This window comes from Carcharodon carcharias, chromosome 3 (assembly GCF_017639515.1).
Source record: "Carcharodon carcharias isolate sCarCar2 chromosome 3, sCarCar2.pri, whole genome shotgun sequence".
NCBI classification, from domain to species: domain Eukaryota; kingdom Metazoa; phylum Chordata; class Chondrichthyes; order Lamniformes; family Lamnidae; genus Carcharodon; species Carcharodon carcharias.
The window spans coordinates 226,143,293-226,170,133 of NC_054469.1; the positions used below are offsets into that span (position 1 = coordinate 226,143,293).

At 43.7% G+C, this 26,841-nt stretch overlaps 1 protein-coding gene across 1 annotated transcript in view; it reads right to left on the reverse strand.

Annotated features, from left to right (window-relative positions):
- Positions 1 to 26,841, reverse strand: part of lars2 (leucyl-tRNA synthetase 2, mitochondrial) — a 95,414-nt gene that overhangs the window by 9,361 nt on the left and 59,212 nt on the right. Inside the window, exons 16-19 of the mRNA XM_041183705.1 lie at positions 26,386 to 26,568; positions 24,425 to 24,594; positions 19,900 to 19,977; positions 5,870 to 5,981 (exon numbers count right to left, since the gene is read on the reverse strand). Coding sequence (XP_041039639.1) covers positions 5,870 to 5,981; positions 19,900 to 19,977; positions 24,425 to 24,594; positions 26,386 to 26,568 — 543 coding nt within the window. The remainder of the gene's footprint in view (positions 1 to 5,869; positions 5,982 to 19,899; positions 19,978 to 24,424; positions 24,595 to 26,385; positions 26,569 to 26,841) is intronic.

Consider the following 26,841-nt stretch of genomic DNA (forward strand, 5'->3'; position numbering starts at 1 on the left):
GGTCTTGCCAGTAACACCCACATCCCATGCAAGAATAAAAGGGGAACAAAAAGGTGCTCCAGAGCTCTTGCAAACTGGGTTTGCAAAGAGCAAAGCAGCTGCCCAGCACACCGGTTAGGTGCTGAGCTTTGTGAGTCCACGGTAGTTGGTGGAACGTAAACTCAATGAATAAATCTGGTATCAAAAGCTAATCTCAGAAACCAAAAGAGTGGGGAAAAAAGTTAACGACTGTTGTTTAACATTGTGACGTGAATGTTAAAGACAGAAATCGCTGTAACATGTCAGACCCTTCACTTCAGGAAGGAACAGTGCGTTTCCTTATCCTGTTAACGTTAGTCAAATTCCAAATCTGCACCAAACAACAACCAAAGGTTAAACTTTGATAACATTGTCTTGATGTGCCAAAACCAGGTGCACAAGTGCACAAGTACAGTGATGACAGAGATATATAAACATTTACTAATCCAAGGGTTATGTTTTTATATCTGAGGAAAACATGGGCATGAATCTGCATTCCAGGCTTCAGCAACATTTAGGAGGCGGGGATGGGGGTGAATTGATGGAAGGCGACTTGAATCATTCAAACAAGAATTTCTAACCCACGTCCAGCACCAAGTGCAGTTCTTAACATTACAGCAAGAAATGGAGAAGTGGTGCGCAAGTGGCAGATTCCCTATTTTAAAAATTTGGTCACAGGATGAGGGCAAGGTGACAATTTTTTGCTGTGAGGGTGTTAAGGGTCAACCACTTAGTGCAGGTTTGAGCCAAGCCGAACAGAATAGGTGGAGGAGACAGGTCCACCCCATTCGAACACTAATGAGCCATTCGGATTTTTACAGTGATCCAATAGTCCTTACAGTTGGGATCATTTCAGGAATTCTTGCAACATTGTAGAATTAATTCTACAAAGTTCAGGAGTCATCGGGTGCCCTGGTGCTGTGGTGATAGAAACTCCCAAAGTTTCCAAAGCAGGCCAGCGAAGAGAATTTTTAATTGAATTCACTCTTGGGATGCAGGCAGCACTGGCTAGGCCAGCATTTATTGTTCATCCTTAACTGCTCTCGAGAAAGCGGTGGTGAGCCGCCTTCGTGAACCGCTGCGATCCACACGGTGTAGGTACACCCAGTGTTTCTTTTCCTGAAGCGATTTGATACAACTGGGTTAGGCCATTTCAGAGGGTAGTCAAGAGTCATCCACATTTCTGTGGATCTGGAGTCACGTAAGGACCGTAGATTTCCACCCCAGAATAACCTTCCAAAGGTCATGACTGAACCAGGTGGGTTTTTTTTTTAAATGACGACCCAGTAGTTTCATTATTATTAATAGAGAGACTAATATTTTGTCCCAGATTAATTGAATTTGAATTACCCCTGCTGTCGTGGTGGGATTTGAACTCATGTCACCAGAGCTTTGCTCCAGGTCTCAAGGGTTACCAGACAATACCACTCTGCTGCCATCAGATGCATTCCTCAAGAAAGAAACAATTAGGTGTGGAAATAAGTAGAACAAGGTCGAAAAGGCAAGCCTGTTGGATGAAACATGCCTGCTTCTGTTTCTAAAAATCATTCTCTTAAAGCCAAATACATTATTGTCTTTGGATACAATGCTTAAACTCAAGATAATTTCTGAGCTTTATCTTCTCCTTCAGAAGTTATGTCGTGATTGTACAAGGGACTAAACGATGGCAGAAGGTTAAAAAGACTAAAGTTTGTAACCACAGAGCTCTGCTGAGTAATTCACTCATGAGCTGCAAATAGAAATGCAAACATAAGCTGCAAAACCATGAGTTCTGTGCTGCATTAGACAATGGCTGCAGGAGAGCAGAATAGTTTCAATTCCTCATACAGCACATAGAGTTATCATGGGGAAGATACTCCAAGCAGGCTGAGTATTCAATAGTCTCTTTGTAACGCAGGAAATGTAGCAGCCAATATGCGCTCAGCAAACTCCCACGCATAGCAACGTGTTAAGACCGGATAATCGATTTTCCTTCATGGCGTTGACTGACGGATAAACATTGGCCAGGATGCTGAGAATAACCCCCCTGCTCTTCTTCGACACAGTGCCATAGGGTCTTTTATGTCCACCTGAGGGGGGCGCTTACGTCTTATCTGAAAGACAGCACCTCCCTCAGTACTGCACTGCAGCGTCAGCCTGGATTTGTGCGCTCAGGTCCGAGCGAGGTTTGAACCCGTAACCTTCTGACTCAGAGGTGAGCGTGTCACCGACTGAGTCACAGCTGACGCTAAAATGACAACCTTCAGAAGAGAAGGCCGGGTTAACAAAAAATTGTCTCGATAAACCTTAGCACTTAAGACTCATTGTTAAAGTTAAAACAAAAACAGAATTACCTGGAAAAACTCAGCAGGTCTGGCAGCATCGGCGGAGAAGAAAAGAGTTGACGTTTCGAGTCCTCGTGACCCTTCGACAAAAATGTCGAAGGGTCACGAGGACTCGAAACGTCAACTCTTTTCTTCTCCGCCGACGCTGCCAGACCTGCTGAGTTTTTCCAGGTAATTCTGTTTTTGTTTTGGATTTCCAGCATCCGCAGCTTTTTTGTTTTTATCATTGTTAAAGTTATTATTTGTACAGAAAATAAGCAGTTTTAGTGACATCGGTTGTGCGTGCTGCTCCTTTGGGGATATGTAGCAGCACAGGAGGGTCTGTCTGTCTGTGCCTGTGGAAATTTCAGTCATGCAGTATTCAATGTTTCCGCTTGTGCTAAATTGGTTTCAAGAAAATAACCTGACAGCATGGGTGGTTTTGGAAACATCTGATCAATGAAACTTCTCTCTTTAGAAATAAAGGAGGGAAATGACAAGGCAGTAATTGTGAAAGGGAGGATGACTTTGTTATAACTTGCAGCTCATTCACTGAGTAAAGGTGGAATGTGGAGCCAGTCTTTCCTTAACATAGGTCCATTCGCAAAACCCCCGAGAACAAAAAGCACAGACTCCCTTTTCTTCCCCCCCCCCCCCACGTAGGTAGAAACTGGTTCTTAGGGAATAAAGCCCTAACCTTTCCCCGATTAGTAACTGTTGCGCTTGCTCACAACTAAAGCATGCACTTCACTGCAACCAGGATTGCAACTTTAACAGACTTGCTGAGTTTTTCCAGGTAATTCTGTTTTGCTGTAATTCATTCTTTGCCCCAATCAGTAAGCAAAGGCAAGCATTTCAAGATGGGGTCCAATTACAGTCGTTCACCAAACATCCTGGAAAGAATGCATGACAAAAGAAACACTTCAATTAATTTACATCAGTAGATCAGCCATGGTATTGTGATCAGCACTTCTTATTACTGGAACTCAGTTTATGGCTGCAGAACTTCCTGGTGTATATTTGTTGACTCTCTCTTCTGGTACATTTTAATATGCATCTATGTTACATTATAAATTTGATTTCCAAGCTCTATTCGTTAACCAGAATGCAGGAGGAATAAAGTGGCCATGAACAGCACGAAGAAATGACTTGGGCAATTTGAATTTGCTTGGTAGCTGTTGGTTTTACATCTGTCGGTCTGAATTATTTGAATATTTTTAATGATAAACACGTGAATTATTTGGCTGGGTGTTTGCTCATTGTGAAGGGACTGGATTATAGGGGATATTCCAACCAATAACTATTTTTTACCCTAGTGGTGGCGATGCTTTGGATTCAATCCCTGTGACACCAGCAGTCCTTCAGTAGTGCACCGAAGTATCAGCCTAGATTTTGTTTTGTGCTCAAGTCTCTGGAGTGGGACTTGAACCCACAACCTTCTGACACAAGGAACGAGTGTAACTAACTGAACCATGGCAACATCTTAGAGGCGGGGTTCCCAAACTGCGGGTTGCAATGCCACTCGCGAGCTCCAAGGCAGCAATGGCTCTGCAATTGACAGCTGCAAGGCTCCTTTAAATGTTTGGGTTCTTTCACCCCCCCATTGGTGAGCGTCACTTAATCATCTGTTCTGAGGCTCGATCACTGCTGCAACAGGGTCCTCCAAAATGGTGGGTCTTTGCATTTTTCAGGGCAAGCCTAGCAGTTTTAATCCCCTCCCACCCCCCAACTCCACCCTCCCCTTCACTCAACAAGTCCCTACATCTCCCCAGATTTTCACTCTCGGGTTCTACAAAGTCAGAGACATTAAAATGGGGTCAGATAGGCAAAAATCTTGGGAAGCACTGCCTTAGGATGGCTGTTACAGAAAACAGGAACGTGAAAATGTATGAATCCAGCAAGGAGTACTCTTCTGTGCTTGGGTTAAAGCGAGTTGTTGAGTTAAACCAACAATGCAACTGGCCTCCAGTTGGGAGAATGTAATAAAATAAAAATCACACGCACCAGGATTACTGTTATTGTTCCATAACCACCACCTGGAAGTCATTTGCACATCTGGAGAGACGACAGACTATGACTGAACAACTCTTATGTTTCTTTTTTTTATTTATTCTTTCGTGGGATGTGTCACTGGCAAGGCCAGCATTTGTTGTCCATCCCGAATTGCCCCTCAACTGAATAGCTCGCTAAGCCATTTCAGAGGGCAGTTAAGAGTCAACCACATTGCTGTGGATCTGGAGCCACATATAGGCCAGACCAGCTAAGGACAGCAGGTTTGCTTCCCTGAAGGGCATTAGTGAGCCAGACGGGTTTTTATGACAATCGATGATAGTTTCATGGTCACAATTACTGAGAGTAGCTTTACATTCCAGATTTTAATTGAATTAAAAAAAACTCTGAAGTCATACGAACTCGAAACGTTAACTCTGTCTCTCTCTCCACAGATGCTGAGTTTTTCCAGCACTTTCTGCTTTTGTTTCAGATTTCCAGCATCCGCAGTATTTTGCTTTTATCTTGATGAATCTGTAAACGTACGTTGAGCCATTAGTCATTACAGCACCAAAGGAGGCCATCAGGTCCATGCTGGCTCTCTTGTTGTGCAATCCAGTTAGTCCTATTCCCCCACCCTATCCCCATAGCCCTGCAAGTTTATTTTACATCAAGTGCCTACCAAATTTCCTTCCAAACCTATTCTAGTCTCTGCTTCCGCCACCTTCATTGGCAGCGAGTTCCGGGTAATTCCTCACATCCCACCCGCATCTCTTGCCCAAAACCATAAATCTGTGTCCTCAGTGTTCCCTAGTCCTTATTCCATCAGCTATGTTTTACTTTGTTAAAACCAAAATATTGCGAATGCTGGAAATCTGGGGTGAAAGCAGAAAATGCTGCAAAAACTCAGGTCTGGCAGCAGAGAAACAGAGTTAACGTTTCAAGTCCGTATGACTTTTTCAGAGCTTTTCCTATGTTGCCTCATCAAACATGTCATTATCTTGCTGCAATATGTGGTAACAAGCAAAGGGCCTGAAGCCCAACAGTCTAGAATTAGGCAAGCAGAACTTCATATCATAACCTGAGTGTTTTCTAGGTTCATTTAGGCACTGGGGGGGCAATTTTACATTGCAACGCCAGTAAAGGAGAGCAGTGCTCTACAGTCCCACTCGTGCTGCATTTCCCATTAACAAACAGCAGTGACTATCGTCAAGTATTGGGCAGGTGTGAACACAGCAAGCCCAGTAGGACTCAAGATTCATGAAATAATTTGAGTCTCCACGGCCGATGGCATGAGCGCCTCATGTTTGCTGTCAACTGCACATTTTAAAACAAATTTTTTTTATTCGTTCATGGGATGCAGGTGTTGCCACTAGACCAGCATTTATCACCTATCCCGAACTGCCCTCGAGTTTAAGGTTTAAAAATGTTTAATAAAGGCAGCGTACTCAGTAATGAATTTAATGTTGCATTCAAGAATCGGGACCACAAATTCCTCTTTGCCAGTGCGATTCCATTTAAATTTTTTTAAAAATGTAATAAAAACTTTTAATGTTTACCTTTCCACAACTCTGATGCTAGGTATGGAGCCATGGGAGCAGTCATAATACACAAGGTAGCCAGGGCATCTTCATACTCAGTGCTGTGCAGTATCACTTGAGAAGAACTTTGCTGAAGGAAAGGGGGGGCAAAAAGAAGAGAGTAACAATACAATCTTTAATAACTGCAGAAAGCCAGAGTCAATTTCTGTCAGAGAACCTGACACATGATCTGTTGTGAACAACACACATGACCAAGTCCCGGGCATGGCTACATTTCCATTTTTGAGTTTTTGTGTGTGTTTATTTATTTAAAGTACAAAAGATTCTTTAACAAAAAGTTATTGAAATTTTCTCCGCCAACCTTCACCCTGCGGTTTTCTTATCTGATGTGAAACGTTGCTGTTCGCAAAAATAGAGTCAAAAAAATTCAATCCAATGGTACCGTTAATGCTAACCAGGAGGGATTGTTTGCCAACCCTTAAGAGACATTAGGGCAGCAATGGTGGAGACAACATTAGCAAGGGCACAGGGCTCAAGATTGGATGCTTGATGTTTGCTGGGAGCACAAACTCCAAGAAAGAACACAAGAAAAGGTTACCATGCATGAAACAAACCCGTGTTTAGCCTCACTGTGAATGTAACATAACCCAAAGTGTTTTACAACCATTGGGTCCCTTGTTGCAGTGGTGCCACCATTTTTAAATGGAGGCCCAGCAAAGATCCAGAAATGGCAAATGAATGAATGAATGTCGATTGATGGAGAAATGCCGGCTGGGACACCTGTATAACTTCCTGCCATCTTCAATGGAGCTCATGGGCACTACAGCAGGGAGACGGCACCTCATCTGAAAGATGGTACCTCCAAAAAAAAGTGTAGCAATGCCTGAAAGGTCAGCCTGAATGATATGATGAAATTTATCGGAGGGCCCACAACCTTCTAACTCAGGCGTTGACAGTATGGTTTAGCTAGACTGATACGCAAAAAAAAATCCAACATATTACGGTAGCACTGGGAAGGTCTGTTATTTCCATAGCCCAGGGTAAACCTCCTACAGGCACACATTGGAGGCTTGAAACGTATTCTGTTAAGGGTAGTTTCTATCTGCTCTGCTGTGCCACTGATGGCCACTGCGTGTGGCCTGCAACATGGTCATGACGCTTTCATTACTAATCTTACCTGTCCCTTTAAAAGCACAGCTCAGGTACAGCCTGTGGAGAAGTGATCCAACAGGCACACCCTGAGATCAAAAACAGTTCATCAGAAAGTGGCTGGTTTTGTTTTTTTTTGAAAAAAAAATAGAAATGTGACCAAGACTTTTTATTTACAAAATAATCAATCGTCCACACCCCTGAGCGTCGTGAGCCAGAGAATGATTATTCTTTTTGCACACCTTCATGTTGCTTTTTCACTCAGTTTCTCCCCATTACTCCTTTTACCTGTCTTCTTCTGCTTCTCTCTTTTCCTTCCCTTTTGCATCGTGGGTAGCGCGTAAAATGGCAATAACATGGCAGGGACAGAAACCACCAACACCAAGAAGCTGTTAGTTGTGCATCAGTTCTGTTGTATGATATGTAGATGGAGGGCATTAACTGCAGCTTCATTCCAAGCATACAAAATGAAGCATTTACTGAAACTGCGGTGTGGCTGAGTTAGGAGGAGTATGCATGAAATGTCTCACTCTGTAAATAAATGCAAGACTGTGTAAAGACTGGCTCCTATACCATCCTTTACCAACTTTCTGGCTTTCCAAAACAGAACAGAAGCTACTATTGAATTGGGGGTTACATGGTAAAGGTGGCCGTCAATGGCACCATTTCCAAACTCCGTCCATATGTTTTATCCACCACCACCAACGCCCCCCACCACCCTTACTGCCATCACATCCCCTCTCCCCTTACCCCTTCCCAACACCATATCACTCAACATCCCTTCCTCAACCTCTCAACAACTATATCATCCCTTTTCTGTCACTAATTTATTACCCAACCTCCCCGATCTCCACAATTTACACTCACCCATTCACACCAACTATCCCTAACGATGGATGTCAAGGGGGCAGAGGCCCAGTCACTATGAATGAGGTTGTTTCCCCCTCCACCCCTACTGATTTTCCTCAAGTAGGCTTATTTTCAAATTTACTGTAAAAGGATAAAGAAATCGAATTAGAAGTAGAAAAAAAATTGCCCAGCTACCCATTTCCCCTCATATGGGAAGGCAAGTGGTGGGGGTGACACAGGGAACCTACAGGGGGATATAGACAGGTTAAATGAGTGGGTAAAAACTTGGCAGATGACATATAACGTGGGAAAATATGAGGTTATACACATTAGCAGGAAGATTGGAGGAGCTGAATATTACTTAAATGAAGAAAGCCTGCAGAAAGCTGCAGTACAGAGGGATTTGGGAGTCCTTGTGCTTGAATCCCAAGGAGCTAACAGCTAACAGGGAAGGCAAATGGAATGTTGGCCTTTATTTCAAAGGGAATGGAGCATAAAAATAGGGAAATCTTGCTAAAGCAATACAAGCAATTTGGACCACTGTGAACAATTTTGGTCCCTTTATCTAAGAAAAGATTTACTGGCATTGGAGGCAGTCCAGAGAAGGTTCACAAGGTTGATCCCGGGTATGGAGGGATTTTCTTATGAGGAGAGGTTGAGTCGATTGGGCCTGTACTCATTGGAGTTTAGAAGAATGAGAGGCGACCTTATTGAAACATATAAAATTCTGAGAGGGCTTGACAGGGTAGATGCTGAGAGGTTGTTTCCCCTTGTGGGAGAGTCTAGGACCAGAGGGCATAATCTCAGAGTAAGGGGGGCACCCATTTAAAACAGAGATGAGGAGGAATTTCTTCTCTCAGTGGGTAGCCAATCTGTGGAATTCTTTACCGCAGAGGGCTGTGGAGGCTGGGTTAAGTATATTCAAGGCTGAAATAGACAGATTTTTAATCAGTAAGGGAACCAAGGGTTATGGGAAATGGCAGGAAAGTGGAGTTGAGGATTATCAGATCAGCCGAATGGCCTACTTCTACTCTTATGGTGTGTGCCTTGCCCTCCCCCTAGAAACCAGACCTTAGTTCACAGATGCGCAGGATTAGAACTGACCTTTCCACCTTGGGTGAAGATAATTAATTGGCTTCAAAATTCAACTGGTGAATATTACTTCTCACTGCTGTCTCAGATTCCAGTCCTTATCGCAGCCTATTTCCTTTTTTTTTAATTCATTCATGGGATGCAGGTGTTGCTGGCTCAGCCAGTATTTATTACCCAATTGCCCTTGTTCAGAGGGAATTTCAGAGGGTCAACTACATTGCTGTGGGTCTCACAATGGCAAACTATGAAATAATGTAACTTCATCTGAATAAGAACAGATGGAAACATGTTTACTTGAAAGAGTTACATTGCTGTGGGGGCCTAAATGGCCAAGTGGTTATGGTACTGGGTTTGTAACCCCAAGATCAAGAGTTCAAATCTCACAATAGCAAACTATGAAACAATGTAACTTCATCTGAAACAGATGGAAATGGGTTTGTACTCGAAAGAGTTACATTGCTGTGGGTCTGGAGTCACATGAAGGCCAGACCAGGTAAGGACAGCAGATTTCCTACCCTATTGGAAATATTGGACATTAGACAACCATCAGCAATGGTTTCATCATTAGATTTTTATTGGATTCAAATTCCATAATATGCTGCGGTGGGATTCGAACCCAGGTCTCCACAGCATTACCCCTGGGTCTCTGGATTACCAGTCTAGTGACAATACTACTACGCCACCGCCTCCCCTAGCTCCTTTGGTTCAATATACTATTTAAATTTTATAGCACACCGAACACCAACAACAGAGGTGTGCTGAGAACATTACTAGTTTCCCTCAAATGCAGTCACTGAAAGGATAGTACCTCAGTTAAGCATCTGAAATTTGTCCTCTTGTTTTTCCAGATTATTTGAAGAGAAGTTTACTGGACAGAAAGTGCTAGGAGGTAAAGAAAAATATTCCTCCAGTACAAGTGACGGAACAGCACTGATGCACTCTAGGGTGTTAGATTCCTCCAGTACAAGTGACGGAACAGCACTGATGCACTCTAGGGTGTTAGGTGTATTTTGTAAACTCAAATTAAATAATCCAAATTTAGGTTGGTCATGGTTCTAGGTAAAAATATCACATCCTGTTCTCAGTTTCTAAAGGATGCAACCTTTATGCAAAACATTTAATGAAGGAAAGACAGAAGATAATTCAGTAGATGAATTTAAATCACGTGATTGTGGATTAATTTAAAATCATGCGACTGGAGTATATTTTCTTTAAACATTCCACAAAAGATAAGACATTCTCGATGCTTGAAACTTTGGTAACAGAAAAAAAATGGTAGCTGAAATCCTTCTCGAAGGTATTTTGAGAGATGGATATATCTGTGGCCAGGTTGCAGAATCTTGGGTAATATACTCATTATAAAATAGCATCCATTTAGGTGTCACAGTGCAACACTTTTAACACTAAAAAGACCCAATGCGGCAATTTTAAGAGAATCGGAGGAAAATGTGTTTTCAATGAAGTGACTGCCCCTAGACTGAATCTAATATAATATTTACCAGGAGATCCATGGTTACTGAAAAGCAGCAGAGGCAGTAAAGATAGGGTCATACTATGCAAAACGCAATGTATTATCATTGTGTATAACATTAAGACTAAAAAGTCTAATTGCTGTTAAGTAAACACTGAGTCAGTTCATGAGAATTTAATCAAAAAAGGTAACAGGCACTCTGACTCCTCTTTATATAAACTCACCCACGCCCAAAAGCTTAACAGTGTACATTCTTCCCCACACAAAGTGCTACTGCCTGGTTATCCTCAACTCTGACAACTTCCATTGGCTAACTCTCTCTCCTAAACATTGAATTCAAAATCTTCAACCTAATGTTACAATTTTCAGGTCTTCAGTGCGCTTCACGTGAAGAAAGACGTCTCCAAATGTTCAGTGATAGGAGGGTAAGACAATAAAAGGCACAATTGAAAATCTGGGTTTTGAGGAGGCTTTTTAAAGCAGAGAGGGGGCAGAGGCAATTGGGCATTGGGTTCCACAGAGTTTGATATACTGAAGCAGTGCATGCCTACATGCAAGGGTTGGACCATATCCAGTCTTAGGCTGATAAATGGCCAGTAATATTCATGCCACACAAGTGCTGGGCAATGACCATCTCCATTATAAGAGTGTCGAACCACCTCCCCTTTATATTCAAAAGTATCGCCATCGCTGACATCCTCACTATCAATGTCTTGGGGTGGGGGGCACAACATTGATCAGAAACTGAACTGGATCAGCCATATAAATAATGTGTCCACAAGAACAGGTCGGAGGTGGGAATTCTGTCCATGATAGCATCAGTAGGTGTGACCACCATACAGTCCTTTTGGAGACAAAGTCCTGTCTTCACACTGAGGATACCCTCCATCGTATTGTGTAGCAATACCATGCTAAATGGGATAGATTTCAAACAGATCTAGCAATTCAAGACTGGGCAACCATGAGGTGCTGTGGGCCATCAGCAGCAGCATTGTACTCAACCTCACGGCCCAGCATATCCCCCACTCCACCATTACCATCAAGCCAGGGGATCAACCCTGGTTCAATGAAGAGTGCAGGAGGGTATACCAAGAGCAGCACAGGCATACCTAAAAATAAGGTGTCAACCTGATGAAGCTACAACACAAGAACTACTTGCACGCCAAACAGCACAAGCAATAGACAGAGCTAAACAATTCCACAACCAATCAATGGATAAGATCTAAGCCCTGCAGGCCTGCCACATCCAGTCGTGAATGGTGGTGGACAATTAAACAACTCACTGGAGGAGGAGGTCCACAAATTTCCCCATCCTCAATGATGGGAGAGCCCAGCTCATCAGTGCAAAAGACAAAGCTGAAGCATTTATTACAATCTTCAGCCAGAAGTGCCGAGTGGATGATTCATCTTGACCTCCTCCGGAGGACCCAGCATCACAGATGCCAGTCCTCAGCCAATTTAATTCACTCCACGTGATATGAAGAAATGGCTGAAGGCACTGGATACCTCAGGGCTATAGGCCCTGACAATATTCCAGCAATAGTGCTGAAGACTTATGCTCCAGAACTTTCTGCGCCCCTAGCCAAGCTGTTCCAGTACAGCTACAACACAGGCATCTACCTGACAATATGGAAAACTGCCCAGGCATGTTCTGTACACAGAAAGCAGGACAAATCCAACCCAGCCAATAACTACCCTATCAGTAAAGTGATGGAAGGGGTCATCAACAGTGCTATCAAGTGACACTTGCTAAGCAATAATCTGCTCACTGATGCCCAGTTTGGGTTCCGCCAAGGTCACTCAGCCCCTGACCTCATTACAGCCTTGGTTCAAACATGGACAAACAAGCTGAACTCCAGAGGTGAGGCGAGTGTGACTGCTGTTGACATCAAGGCAGCATTTTACTGAGTATAGCAAAACTGGAGTCAATGGGAATCAGGCTAAAACTCTCCACTGATTAGAGACATACCTATAGCAAAGGAAGATGGTTGTGGTTGTTGGATGTCAGTCATCTCGGTTCCAGGACATCACTGCAGGAGTTCCTCAGGGTAGTGCCCTCGGCCCAACTATCTTCAGCTGCTTCATCAATGACCTTCCTTCCATCATAAGGTCAGAAGTGGGGATGTTTGCTGATGATTGCACAATGTTCAGCACCATTCACGACTCCTCAGATACTGAAGCAGTGCATGTCCAAATGCAGCAAGACCTGGACAATATCCAGGCTTGGGCTGACAAGTGGCAAGTAACATTTGTGCCACACAAGTGTCAGGTAATGGTCATCTCCAACAAGAGAGAATCCAACCATTTCCTCTTGACATTCAATGGCATTACCATCGCTGAATCCCCCACCATCAACAATTGGGGGGTTACCATTGACCAGAAACTGAACTGGATTACCCTATTACCTGGATGAGTGCTGCTCTAACAACACTCAAGAAGCTTGACACCATCCAGGTCAAAGCAGCCCACTTGATTGGCACCACATCCACAAACATTCATTCCCTCCACCACTGAGGCACAGTGGCAGCAGTGTGTACCATCTAGAAGATGCATTGGAGGAACTCACCAAGGCTCCTTTGACAGCACCTTCCAAACACACAGCCACTACCATCTAGAAGGGCAAGGGCAGCAGACACAAGGGAACACCACCACCTGGAAGTTCCCCTGCCACTCATCATCCTGACTTGGAAATATATCTCTGTTCCTTCACTGTCACTGGGGCAAAATCCTGGAACTCCCTCCCTAACAGCACTGTGGGTGCACCTAGACCACGTGGACTGCAGTGGTTCAAGAAGGCAGCTCACCACTACCTTCTCAGGCGCAATTAAGGATGGGCAATAAATGCTGGCTTAGCCAGCGAGGCCCACATCCCCACAACGGTTAAAAAGAGCAAAGAAAAAAATTCTGCACCGAGTAACTCACACCACCTGACTCCCCAAACCCTGTCCACATCTGCAAGGCACAAGTCAGGAATGTGATGGAATACTCCCCACTTACCTGGATGAGTGCCGCTCCAACAACACTCAACAAGCTCGTCACCATACAGGACAAAGCAACCTGCTTGATCAGCATCCCATCCACCACCTCAATAAATTTGTGGAGCAAGTGAATGTTTAGAGTTCTTTGAGGATGCAACACAGTGTGGATAAAGGCAAACTAGTAGACACAGTGTATTGGATTTTCAAGATTTTCAATAAAGTGCCACATTAAAGGCTACTCCACAAGATAAGAGCTCATGGTGTTAGGGGTGATATATTAGCATGGATAGAGGATTGGCCAACTAACATGAAACAGAGTCGGGAAAAATAGGTCATTTTCAGACTGGTAAACTGTAATAAGTGGAATCCCCTCAGGGATCAGTGTGGGGGCCTCAACTGTTTATGATCCATGTTAATGACTTGGATGAAGAGACCAACTGCATTGTAGCCAAATTTGCTGACCATACAAAGATAGGTAGGAAAACAAGTTGTGAGGAGGACACAGCATCTGCAAAGGGTCATAGAAAGGTTAAGTGAGTGGACAAAAACTTAGCAGATGGAGTGTTATGTGGAAAAACGTGGGGTTCTCCATTTTGGTGGAAAGAACAGAAAAGTAGAACATTTAAATGGTAGATCTGCAGAATGTTGTAGAACAGAGGGATCTGGGTGTCCTTGTACATGAATCACAAAAAGCTAGCAAGCAGGCACAGCATGTAAATAGGAATGCAAATGGAATGTTGATCTTCATTGCAAGGGGGATGGAGTATAAAAGGAGGGAAGTCCTGCTCCTGTCCAAGATGTTGGTGAGACTGCACTTGCAGCACTGCATCCAATTTGGTCTCCTTATTTGAGGGACATACGTGCACTGGGAACAATTCAGAAAAAAGTTCACTGGGCTGATTCCCAAGATGAAGGGATTGTCTTCTGAGAAAAGGTTGAGTCTATATTCATTAGAGTTTAGAAGGGGAGATAATCCTATTGAAATATAAAAGACTTTGAGGGGGCTTGATAGGGAGGTGCTGAGAGGAGGTTCCCTCTCATGGGGGAAATCTAGAACCAGGGGGCACAGTTCAAAATAAAGGGCCTGCCATTTAAGATGGAGATGAGGAGGAATCTCTCCGCCAGAGGATCACTGATCTTGGAATTCACTATCTCCGAGAGCAGTCGAAGCTGGGTCACTGAACATGTTCAGGTCTGAGTTAGACAGATTTTTGACCTGCAAAGGAGTCAAGAGTTATGTGGGCAGGCAGGAAAGTGGAGTTAAGGCCACAATTGGATGAATCATGCTCTTACTGATTGGTGGAGTAGGCTCCTGGGGCCAAATGGCCTACTCCTGCTTTTATTTCTTACATTATGTTTCAACCCTGCCACACCATAGGCTGAATTTTCCTCCCCGTTTTGGGGGGGGGGGGTGGGGGAGTTGATGGGCGGACGTGCTTCCAACCGGCTCCCCCGATCGGAGGGCCAATTAAGGCCCGCCCAGCGTGACGTCCGCAGGAAAGCGCTATGCACTCCTTGTGCGGGCTTTGGGGGGGACTTCTCAAAATTGAGAGTGCGCTCTACCATACATACGTACGAAAGAGCGCACTCACCTCCCTGAGGCTAAGTGCTGCCTCAAGGAGATCGCCTCTACTTTCAAAAATATTAAAAATAGAAAAAAAGAGGTTTCCCTTACATGTCCCCTCACATGACAATGTCACTTGAGTTAGGACATGTCTGTAATTTTTAACAAAATCTTGATTAACATTTTTTAAAGCCTACATGAAACCTCATCCTACTTGTGGATGAGGTTTAATGTTTTTTATACTTCCCGCCAGGGATCCTGGCCTACCTGTCAGCCTTAAGATTGGACGGGCAGGTCCTCTAATTACGTAATTGACCCTGTCAATGGCCTCAATTGGCCATTGACAGGTTGGTGGGTGCGCAGCTGATTTTGCTGCGCTCCTGCCTTCCTGAAAATTTAAATGGGGCGCGGTGACATCGGGAGTTCCCCCCGACGTCATCCCGTGTCATTTTACGCATCGGTGAGCGAGCCCCGCCCCCAATCGCCGACACGTAAAATTCTGCTCCATGGTTCCAGTCTGCGCTCTGCAGCGACTCAGCAAGGTTTCAACAGCACCTTCAAACTTGCCCTCTCTATCACCGGAAGAACAAGGGTGGCAGATGCATAGAAACACCACCATCTGCAAGTTCCCCTCCAAACCACACACCATCCTGACTTGGAAATATACCGCCGCTCCTCCACTGTCGCTGGGTCAAAATCCTGGAACTCCCTCCCCAACCACACTGTGGGTGTCCCTATGCCACATGGAGTGCAGTGGTTCAAGAAGGCAGCTCACCACCACCTTCTCAAGGGCAATCAGGGATGGGCAATATATGCTGGCCCAGCCAGCGACACCCACATCCCATGAAAGGTTTAAAAAAAAAAACCAGGGCCACCAACGTGAAGCTGGGAAACAAAGGAGAAGTCAAACATTACAGCAATGGTGTGTGCAGAGATACAAGGCAGAGGGGAGATCACGACTTCAGGTCAGGGTGAGACCATGGAGTGATGGGAATTTTGAAGTCAACTTGCTGGGGTATGGGAAATGTAGAGAGGAATAAAGCCGGCACAAAACCTCGTCCATCATTCCACAATGCAACGTGTGAGTACTCCTTGCATTTTTTTAAAAAAAAGAAATCTTAACACAATCAATGAAGCGTTTAACACCAGGGCACAGCGCTTCCACACACAAATGTGTTTTGGACTTAAAAATGAATTTGAAAGATTTCTAGCAAAGTTACAAGAACAGTCCTAACAAATGGGACTTGGAGAAATTGAGAAATTTGGAATACCCTTTATGCCTTAGGGAAGATTTGTATGAACTGTATTCTTCAGGGAGCTTTGCTAATAAAAACCACCTGAAAAAACTTAGAGACATATCAAGGGAGGTTAGGACTAACTGCATCCATTTAAAGATATCATCGTGCATCATACGACGCAACACATATACAGACATCAGCTGTTAATTATCTACAGCTTTAGTGTTACTTTAAGGCCAGAATCCCTCATGCTTTGTAGATTGGTCAAGAAGGTTTCTTTAAGTATTGCTGAAAAATCTGGTCTTTATTTGTCAGGACAAGCTATTTTCAGATTGACCTCATGGAATAAATACTTTCACAGATTTGTTTATTCAATCTGTGTGGAAAAGTAAGAGTGGGAAAGGATAGAGAGGATAGAGTTCAGAAGATGCCAACATTTTTCTTGTTTTGGGGATAGTATTTGTGTTGTAATTAATTGCCTAGGCAACTGCTTAAGGGAATTTTTTTTTTAAGCAGCTTCCCAACACTTGATATCTTCCAGCATTATTGTGCATTTCCACAAGGGACCTCAAGAAAAACTGGAAGGCCATCAGGATGATTTAGGGAGCAGGCCGAGGTGCAGGGAAAGGAGTCCAGCATCTGTGTCCCTGAGAAAGAAAATGGAGCAAGAGCTGTCAAAATAATCTCTTCAGCAACCATCCTCTTCATGATCTAATTAACACTGGATAATTATGTGATCCATTTCTTCGATTTGGTTACAACTGGGTGTCAATCAAAATAGTCAGTCAAATTGAAATTGGCAGCCGCAATTGGACTAAGCAACATCTCCAGAGGGCAAACCTATAGAAGTAAATGAAATACCAATGTAGAAACTTGGATAAGAGGGATACAAAAGTGAACTGAGATGATAAAATAATTGTAAACTGTCTACGATTCTGAAATTTGTGGGAATTGCAATAATATTTGAATTTCAACAGCAGTAAAATTTGTAGTTCCATGAATGGCCTTGCAAGCTTTATACCTTAAAGAAACTTGCTGCAAATATGTAATGCCTTCTAATGTCCCATCCGTTGATGAAGGCTTAAACCTGCAACAGAAATACCGAACACAGCAAGGGGAAAGATGCTGATTCTTTTTCTTATCTCTAAAAATGTATATTTACATTTATATTCTTGCCCAGTTCTTCCTTTGGCCTTGAACCTTGGAGATGTATTTGACATGGGGAATGGCGGTAGCAAAGAAGTATCGATCCAACCCCAATCACACCTCCCACCATCTCAATCTCATTGTGCCTGCTCCCCTTATTATCTTTCCAACGTTGCCCCCACTTCCTCCCACCACCTCAATCCGATTACTACTGTTCTGAAATTGTGTTACATAAAATCTTGCTTTATGAAGTCATTGGCTGGGCATGTATATTGAACTTTTTGAAAGGAGCACTTAAACAAAGAACACTGGCCCACATCAGCTATTTATGTTGCATTTGCAAAGAACGCAAGCTGCTTTATGGAGTCAGAAAGTCTACGGAGCTCAGTGGCAGTGGTTAAGATAAGCCCAGATTGAAACCAGAGATGGGTCACGTGTCCCAGCTTGAGTGTGAAATATACTGGATTTGAACTAGTACTGAGATACAGGCTGCCACAAGGATAGAAGGAGCAACAGCCTTACCCCCTTTCTTCTGAAACCTCTCTCATCAAAGCCAAGCTGCTTGTACTTTGAAAGCCCACTAGAAGACTTCATTGCTGCAAAGAGAGTTTTTAAAAGGAGAATGCCGAACCAATATCACTGCCACCAAGAGAAAAGAGAATCAACCAACTATGACTGCAGACAAACTGCTTCAGTGAGAAACACAACTACTGTGGAAACTGATACTTCAGCTGCGAATGAGCATCCAGACAATCCACAAATTTTTTTTTTCTAACTTTACTTGTTACTTGGCTAAATTTTAAGGCCTTACATTCTGCAGTTTTATTTCTTTTTTGCCTGCTCGGGTGGAGAGGGGAGGGGTGGGGGGGAGGTGGTTCTGTACATGTGCTGTTTTTGCATTAGTGGATAGTTGGACATATTTACACATTTTAAACCTTTTGTTAAATACTTGTGCACCTTTACCAGAGTGAGTTTTAGCAATAAAACTAACTCTTCACTTGTTAACTTAAGGAAGCTGGCTGGCTTATTTCTTGCACCGAGCTATATAATTTCAATATATATTATATATTGAATTGACTATATCACCTCCCTTTTAAATTCAAACTCTGTTATAACCAACTCAGGCATGGGACAAAGTTCACTCCTAACTTGGTCGTAACACTACCTCTCCTTCTGCTCCTTTGAACTACCTACCCACCCAGTTAGGAGTGAGGTCAGGCAACGCTTTTACCCTCCCGCCCCCCTACGCACACATCAAGGTAGTGGAAATCTGGAGCTCCCCTACCCCCCCAACAAAGGGAGGTAGATGCCGAGTCAGATTAAATTTTCCAGACCGCACGTGAGCGAAAGAGTGCAGAAATCTCCAAGGCATGGAGGTGCCTCAGGGAGATTAGTTTATGGTTTAAACATTTAAGTAAAGAAATTCAAAACTTTTAAAACATGTCCCCTCATGCGACAGTGTCACATGAGCTGGGACATGTCACTGAATTTTTTAAAACAATTTTATTGAATTTTTCAACTCTTCATCCCACCCGTGGATTTGCCTGCCCGCCAGTCTTAAGGTTGGAGGGGAAAGCTCACTTTATTAATTCAATTAGTTTTTAAAGATGCCTTTGACAGTTCGGTGGGCGCGCAGCAGACTTGGCTGTGCGCCTGCCGAACTGAAAATCGAAATGGCGCGCAGTGACTTCGGGATGCCTGCCGACATCACCATGTTATATTACGCATCGGCGAGCAGCCCCTGCTTGCCGACCTGAAAATTCTTCCCAAGGTGTTGAAATGGAGTTGAGGTACAGATTAGCCACAATCTAACTGAATAGTGGTACGGGATGATTTATTCCTATTCCTGGGCAAACTCCACTGCCTCTTCTCCTTGTACCAAAAATCACTCATCTCATCTCTAACACACCATCCACCACCTAGGATGAAGGGCGAGTGATAATGGGACTCAAAGCCCCTCACCCTTAACTTGTTTTCTTGCTGTCTACCTCCACTTCTAGGCTTTTGCTCGGTTTCAAATTTCAACTTGGTTTCCTTAAAGCAGCTCGAGTAAAATGAGATCATTCTGGGTTTTTTTTTCTGCTCTTCTTCCCTCTGTCAGACAACACTACAATAGAGAGGAGAATCAAAACCCAACTTGCTCGAATGCCTCCCCGAACACTGCTGTAAACATGGTCATGACTGTCTTATCTGCAGATCTTCTTTTCCTCCCTGTAGGGAGTTTCTGGCTTCCACTCGACAGTGAGGCCATTGTTCACAGAATTACACTGTCAGAAGTATCCAATTGGGCAGATCTGAGAATTATAAAAGTGTTTATCGCAACACTATGTACCGTTGCAGTACACGCTATGCTAAAACAATTTTAAAAAGTGTTTAGGGGAACAAATTCATAGATATTTGCTTTGTACTTGATATGACATTCTGGTGGTTTTCTCCTTAATACCAACTTAGAAAAGCCAAAGCTGTCCAACAGATGGGGTGTCCTTTCCCTGACATACGGTCTGTTGTACTATCTAACTTTCCACTTCTTTGCTAGCAGAGATTTGAGGAACTGCACTTACTGATAAAGTGTTTGTGAGGCCCATTAGCCGGGCGATTGCAGCATTCAACAGGAAATCCTCCGTCATGTTACTGGTTACCTAAACACATTTAAAAGCAAGGGAAACAAAATGAAAAACAATTGTCGGCTGTATTTGCTCAGCATAGTGGAAATTGCAGATGTTTGTCCCCACTCCAAAATTTGAACAGACCTTTGTGCAGCTTCACCCTCTGAACTAGATTACAAATAATAATAACCTGGTTAATATTACAAGGCAGAAGGTGAGGTTCAAATCATAATGCTAATCATGCAAATAACCTGAATAATTAACTACTGCTCATCTGAACCCAGAGATTAAAGCCTTGTTTCTTTTTAAATTATGGATAATATGAAGTTCTGTTTTGGGTCTTTAACACCGATCTAACAGATGAGTCATTTTATAACATCCTCACTGATAGATTAAAGGCTACAGCAAGATCATTGTAACTTATTTCTCCCAGGGAAGGTGATGGCGTAGTGGTAAAGTCACTGAACTAGTGATCCAGAAGCCCAGGCTAATGCTCTGGGGACATGAGTTCAAATCCCACCACAGCAATGAGTGGAATTTAAATTCCATTAATAAATCTCAAACATAAAGCCAAAATGCATGCCTCCTGTCCTCTCAAATGTTCAGTTCAAGGGCAATTACGAATGGGTAACAAATGCAGGCTTTGTCAGTGACACTCACATCCATGAAAGAATCCCATGGGAGAATAAATTTAAAAATTGAATTCTCCTCCCCCCCTCCCTCATTTTGTTGCCAATTTTCTCCCTACCCAGCCTTCCTGAAGGGGCCAACACTCCACAATAAATCACCCAAGTGGCTGTTAATCACAAGCAAGTCTGGATGACAAGTGTAAGCAGAGGTGCCCCAGCACATCCCAACCTCAAATGAGAAATTGCTTCCAGTAGCCAGATTTAACGTGAGTGGCAAAAGATGGGATCATTTTTAAAACAATGCAATGAGTTATGATAATCTGGAATTCGCTGCTTAAAAGGACAATGGAAGGAAATTCAATAGTAACTTTCAAAAGGGAACAGGATAAATATTTGAACAAATTGCTGAAAAGACAGACATATTGCCAAAATTTTTCTTCTTGTACTCATCAGGACAAATGCAAGAATACCAAATTTCAAACAATCACAATTTATACTACTGGAGAAAAGTGTTGAATGGTTGGCAAGTTGTCTCTGATTGGCCGAGGCGCTGGCAGGGAGAAAGAAATAGGGAGCTATAGGCTCGCCAAGTTCCCAGGTAATTCATGAAAGGTACAAGGCTTGAACATAGTCCTTTTTTTTTTTCCCAAAAAACAGGTCCCTGCGTATGAATGTGTCATTTCTAGTAAGTGTAAATGAGCCACATTATGAGCTTGACTGATTATCTCAAATTGGTTGTTAGTGTAGCTATTGGCACACTCAAGATTGTCGAACACAAATACTGGGCAATAGGGGAGGAGTTGAGGGCAGGGTTGGGTTTGGTTAGATAGTCCTTCCAAATGGGCTGAATGGCTTCCTTTTGTGTGGTACCATTCTATGATTTCTAGTAGAGGTCATACCATAGTAATCACCAGCAGGAATCCTAGGCCAATCTCCCCTCCATAAACCAGTGGCCAAGTATAACTCCACACTGGAGATCAACCAACTCCAGCAGAGAATGGAGCTTGATGTTATCACCTGCACCTGCCTGGTCTGTTTGGTTCAGCTGCTTGCTACAATTGTACAAGCTTCCTCCCATTCTAGAGGCAGTACATAAAGCTTACTTAGTTCTCTTATTCATTCACCCTTTTCCCACTGCCATCTATCCTCAGCCAAGAGATTTCCCATCTCGGACAGGGAGAAGCAGCCTATAGATGCCTCAAGAATTTTTGACAACTGTGATCAACAGCAGAAGACATAATTATCGGAAAGATATATGTCAACTTGAAAAAAAAAAATTCTCTGTCCTCTCTCCAAGAAGAGTTGATTTGAGGCTTCTGGTTCAGTCAATCACAAAACACCCCAAACTTTTTGCTCGAATTTAATTATCAGGCAAGCACGAGCAAGAGGTGCGATCTAAGAGCCTTATACAATATTCAGTTCCAAGCTGCCTTTGCTCTTGAACATGTATTTTTCTTTAAGCTCCGACTTTATTCCTCCTCTTTCATTATTTCTAGTTGTGCTATGTGCTACACCCCAACTAAAGCAAGTGGGCAGGTAATTGATCCCAGAAAGGTATTTTTGTTTTAAAAAAAAGCCACCACTTGTTATCACCATGCTTGTTAACTCCTGCAATTTAATCTGGTTTCTTGGATGCTGCTGGTCAACGCAAGCCCTTTCTCACTAATGTGCAGCGTTTTAAACCAAGAATCTCAATTTGCTCTTTACACCAAAAAAAAAACCCCAGATCTAAATGGTGCTTAGGGATTTGGTTTATTGTTTTGAAATCCTTATATTCTGATTGCCGTTACGATGATATTGGTTGATCTCTCATGGTGTTGCACATAAGGAGTCAGGACCAAGTGTGATCAAGGTCAAGCAGATCAGAAGGATGGGCATAAATATAGTGAGACAAAAGGGGTCGGGGTCGAGAAAAGGGAAGGGTGGGGGGGGAGGGGAGAAAACTTCAAGAAAAGGGAGAGGATGCTGAGAAGGTCAAGAAAAGGGAGGGGTGACTGCAGAGGTGGGGTTCCAGAAAGGGAGGTCAGTCTCAAGTTTGATTTTCTTCATGGGTCAGTGTGGGAGAGTCATTTGTTAGATAATGGGTTGCAAACCAGGGTGCTATACTTCTGCTGTGCGGGGCAGATATTGTCGTGTGCAATTTAAGACAGAGATGAGGAGAAATCTTTTCTCTCGGAGGGTAGTGAGTCTTTGGAACTCTCTCCCTCAAAAGGCGTTGGAAGCAGAGTCTTTGAATATCTTTTAAGGCAGAGGTGGATATATTATTGATCAACAAGGGGGGTGAAAGGTTATTGGGGGTTAGGCAGGAATGTGGGGTTGAGGTTACAATCAGATCAGCCATGATTGTATTGAATGGCAGAGCAGGCTCGAGGGGCCGAGTGGCCTCACTCCTATTCTTAATTTGTATGCTCAGTGGTGGGGGCAGGGGTCTGACATTTCTATCTAAGGGTTAAGAGGTAGCTGTAATCATTTATTTCTACTCTGCCTGGAAAGGAGGGATTACACTCCTCTACTTTGTTCCCACAATCTAAGGGACCATTGCTCTTGTGCCTTAATCTTCCTCATGGAATCTACGTGAACTTACCTTTACTTACTTACACCACTGTACCCACTGGTTTCCAAGGTACAATATAGAACAGCACCCAGATTTCAACACTCACATACTTTAGAACATTATTCTGACACTGCCATCTACAGGCACACACTACTTAAACATACTACAGCACAGAAACTGATCATTCAGTCCAACAGGTCTATGACATTGTTAATGCTCCACATGAGCCTCTTCCCAACCTTCTTCATCCAGCCCCATCAGCATATCCTTCTATTCCTTTCTCCAAACATGTTTAACTAGTTTCTCCCTGAATATATCCATGCTATCCATCTCAACCATGGCTAGTGGTAGCAAATTCCATTAAATTCCTAGTCATAAAGAAGGACCCGATTATTTTTTTCTTGGAGCAGAGGAAGAAGAATATAGTGGGGATTGAGATCTTCGATCAAATTTAACAGCTTCTTCCTGCTAATGCTTTTCTGCTCCTTTCAGAACATGAAGAGAATTGATCAAGCCAACAGAATTGGAAGTATCAATTTTTAATAAGAATGGTTCGGATCTTCCCAACAGCGTCAATGACGTTCAGATTACCGCTGCGCTCGTAAATTCTCCCAACTCGAAGCTGCCCTGCTTTTCTTCCGGGACCTTCCGACCCCGGGGAACTCTGTTGGAACGGAGTAGAGTCGGGGGAAGACAGGACGTGCCCCCCTTTTATGGCACTAGCTGCCGTACGGGTAAATTTAACAGTCCAGTGTGAATGTTAGTGAATAGGTGAATGGATGAGTGAGGCGGTCGAGATGGTCAAGGTGGGTGGACAGGTGGGCAGTTGGGTCGGGAGGGGTGGTCAGGTTGGGGGGGGGGGGCGCGTAGTCGGGTGGTCAGGAGCTGGGGGGTGATTGTGTACTTGCCCAGATTTTAATGCCTAACATTTCCTGGATAGCTACCCAGGTAAGCACTGGGAGCTGTCCAAAATGTCTGACTCTAACTCAGAGTCGGAGACAGTCAAGGAGGGCCCTGGGGTGCAGGAACTTGCCCATCAGAAGTTTAAACTTCTCAGGCAATTCCCACATAGGTCCACGCATTCGGACATCCACAGGGCCCTGACATGCACTTGCAGTCGTACGTCCTGTCTCCACGACATGGAGACCGAAAGATTTGGCCCAGTGTTTTTATTTGAGATGGAACAAAGCAACTGAAGTCCTCCTGTGAAAGAGACTCATCAATGCGCCTTCGCTGTTCTATATTCTAGACTAACTGTACAAAAATGGTACATTTCCTGCACCCAACAAGCAATTACCTGCGATACTGTGTAGTTTTTGCTCTGCCATATTTTCTTGGCGTCTTCTTTCTCCTTTTTGCTCAGCAGGTCAGGACTGGGCATCATTCCAGCGTTCCGAGCGTCAATCAGCTTGGTAACCAGGGCCCAAAGCCGAACTTGCCACCTCAATACACCTGGAATGGCATCCGCTGCGTTCAAAGAGGAAACGTTTTTTTTTTTACTAATTCTTTCATGGGACGCAAGCGTCACTGGCAAAGCCATCACTTGTTGCCCATCCCTAAATGCCCTTGAACAGAGAGAGAAAAAAAAAACAAGCACTCGACAAGCCCTCAAAATGTCTTTGTCAACATTAAGAAATCTCAGGTTAGGTGAAGTTCTCCCTAAGTTAAACCAAATTAACATCAGCATCTCCCCTCAGGCTTTATTGTGATGTTTCCACATTCTACAGCTGCTGGTATTCTCCTTGCCCCTTTTTTTTATTTTTGGAGTTGGGGGGGGGAGAGAGGAGGAGGTGAATTTATGCGTTCAAGCTTAAGGATATTAAAACAGAGGTTTGGAATGAAAATGCTTACCCAATTCAGCCTGGCAAAGCTCCCCCACCCTCAGACACAGCATGGATATCTGCAGAGCTAAGCTTCTGCTATTGTGCACCAAGAACATGCCCTCATCCTGCTCCACCGGTGTAACATACCCAGTTTTCAACACGAGCCATCCATGAGGGAGTTTGGGAATCATGTGCTAATTTTTGGGTGCTTTATCCCAGGCCACTTTTCAACTTAAGGGAGGTGGTGGCGTAGTGGTAATGTCACTGGACTAGTAACCCAGAGGCCCAGGTTAATGCTTTGGGGACATGGGTTCAAATCTCACCCTGTCAACAGGAATTTAAAGTCAATTAATAAAAAAGTCTAGAATACAAAACTAGTCTCAGTAATGGCAAGCGTGACAACTATCATTGATTGTCATAAAAACCCAACTCTTTCACTAATGTTCTTTAGGGAAGGAAATCTGCCATCCTTGCCTGGTCTGGTCTACATGTGGCTCCAGACTCTCAGCAACGTGGTCAACTCAACTGTCCTCTGAAACGTTCAGTTTAAGGGCAAATAGGGACGGGCAACAAATGCTGGCTTTGCCAGCGACACCCACATCCCATCAAAGAATAAAAATGGTGACTGTGTAAACATACGCTACACAGGAACCTTGCATCATGCAGATGAGAGACATTCTCATCCGATTACTCGGGAGACAGATTTGAAAGGAGGGGGTGCCTTAAGTGTACACATTTAAAAAAAAGATAAGTTTTATTGTCTTTATTTGAAAAGCAGTATTTTTATATCTGAGCATGCTCAGTGAGGTTCCAATGAAATCCAACAGTTTCCTTGCATTTTATAGGGCGGAAGTTAATTTAAAAATCTACCACCTCATTTCCTCCCCTAAAGACACATCAGCAGCCTTCACTTTGCTCAGGAAGGATAGGTGATTCTCAGGCAATAGCGCTATTGTTTGTTGGGCTCTGCCAGGGTCACCCCAGCCAGCAAGGCATCCTTCTCTTATGGGGATCACCATCTTCCCATTGACACCAACTCAACTTTTGAATTTGGGGGTAAGCACGAGAATAGGCCCCCGGTCAAAAATATCGACTTAAACCCTAACCGCCCCCCACGGCGAGATCAGCGTTCGCTCGTTGTCACCTCCAGCCCACCCTGGCTAGTAATCGGCTGCGAACAGGGGTAAGAGAGCTGGGAAGAGGAATGAGGTTACGCAGGGAAGGGAGGGAGGAATGGAAAAGCATTCCTTTCCCCAACTCAGTAATCCATTCTGGTGTGTGTGGCTTAAAGGGCCAAATGACCTCCTGTGCTGTCATGATTCCATGACCATAAGACTTTCCTTTGATGAGTCATCACACCCAACGGTCTCAAAAAGAAGGTATCGCGCGCAACATATCTGCTGGCTGCTTGAACTGGAGGAGCTCAGCCACTTACTTTTAACGTCCCACAGGATATCCTGCTCAGGAGGGGCGGCATACAGGATGTACAGGCGAACAGTGTCAATCCCATACTGCTGGATCATTTCTGCTGGGTCAATGCCATTGTGCTTGGATTTGCTCATTTTTTCCCAGGTGATCTGCAGTTTCTCGGAGGTCCTGGCGTGCAGTGGGTCAGGGCCTGGGTGGGGCAAGAAGAAAACAGTAAAATTACTTGCATCACACTTAATTTCTGGATGTGTACTTTGCATTACCCAAAAACGATGCCAACTTCATCGAGGTCAAACCGATCCAAGTCCATTCATTGGGCTGGAGAATTAACACAGCAGACACTGAATGCTGATCATCTGAACTGCAATATTTACAGAACACGGGCACATTAAAAAAAAACTAAAACGTACTTTGCTTTTATTGAAAACTCGCTATTGCTGCTGTCCAAATCATGCAGTACAAC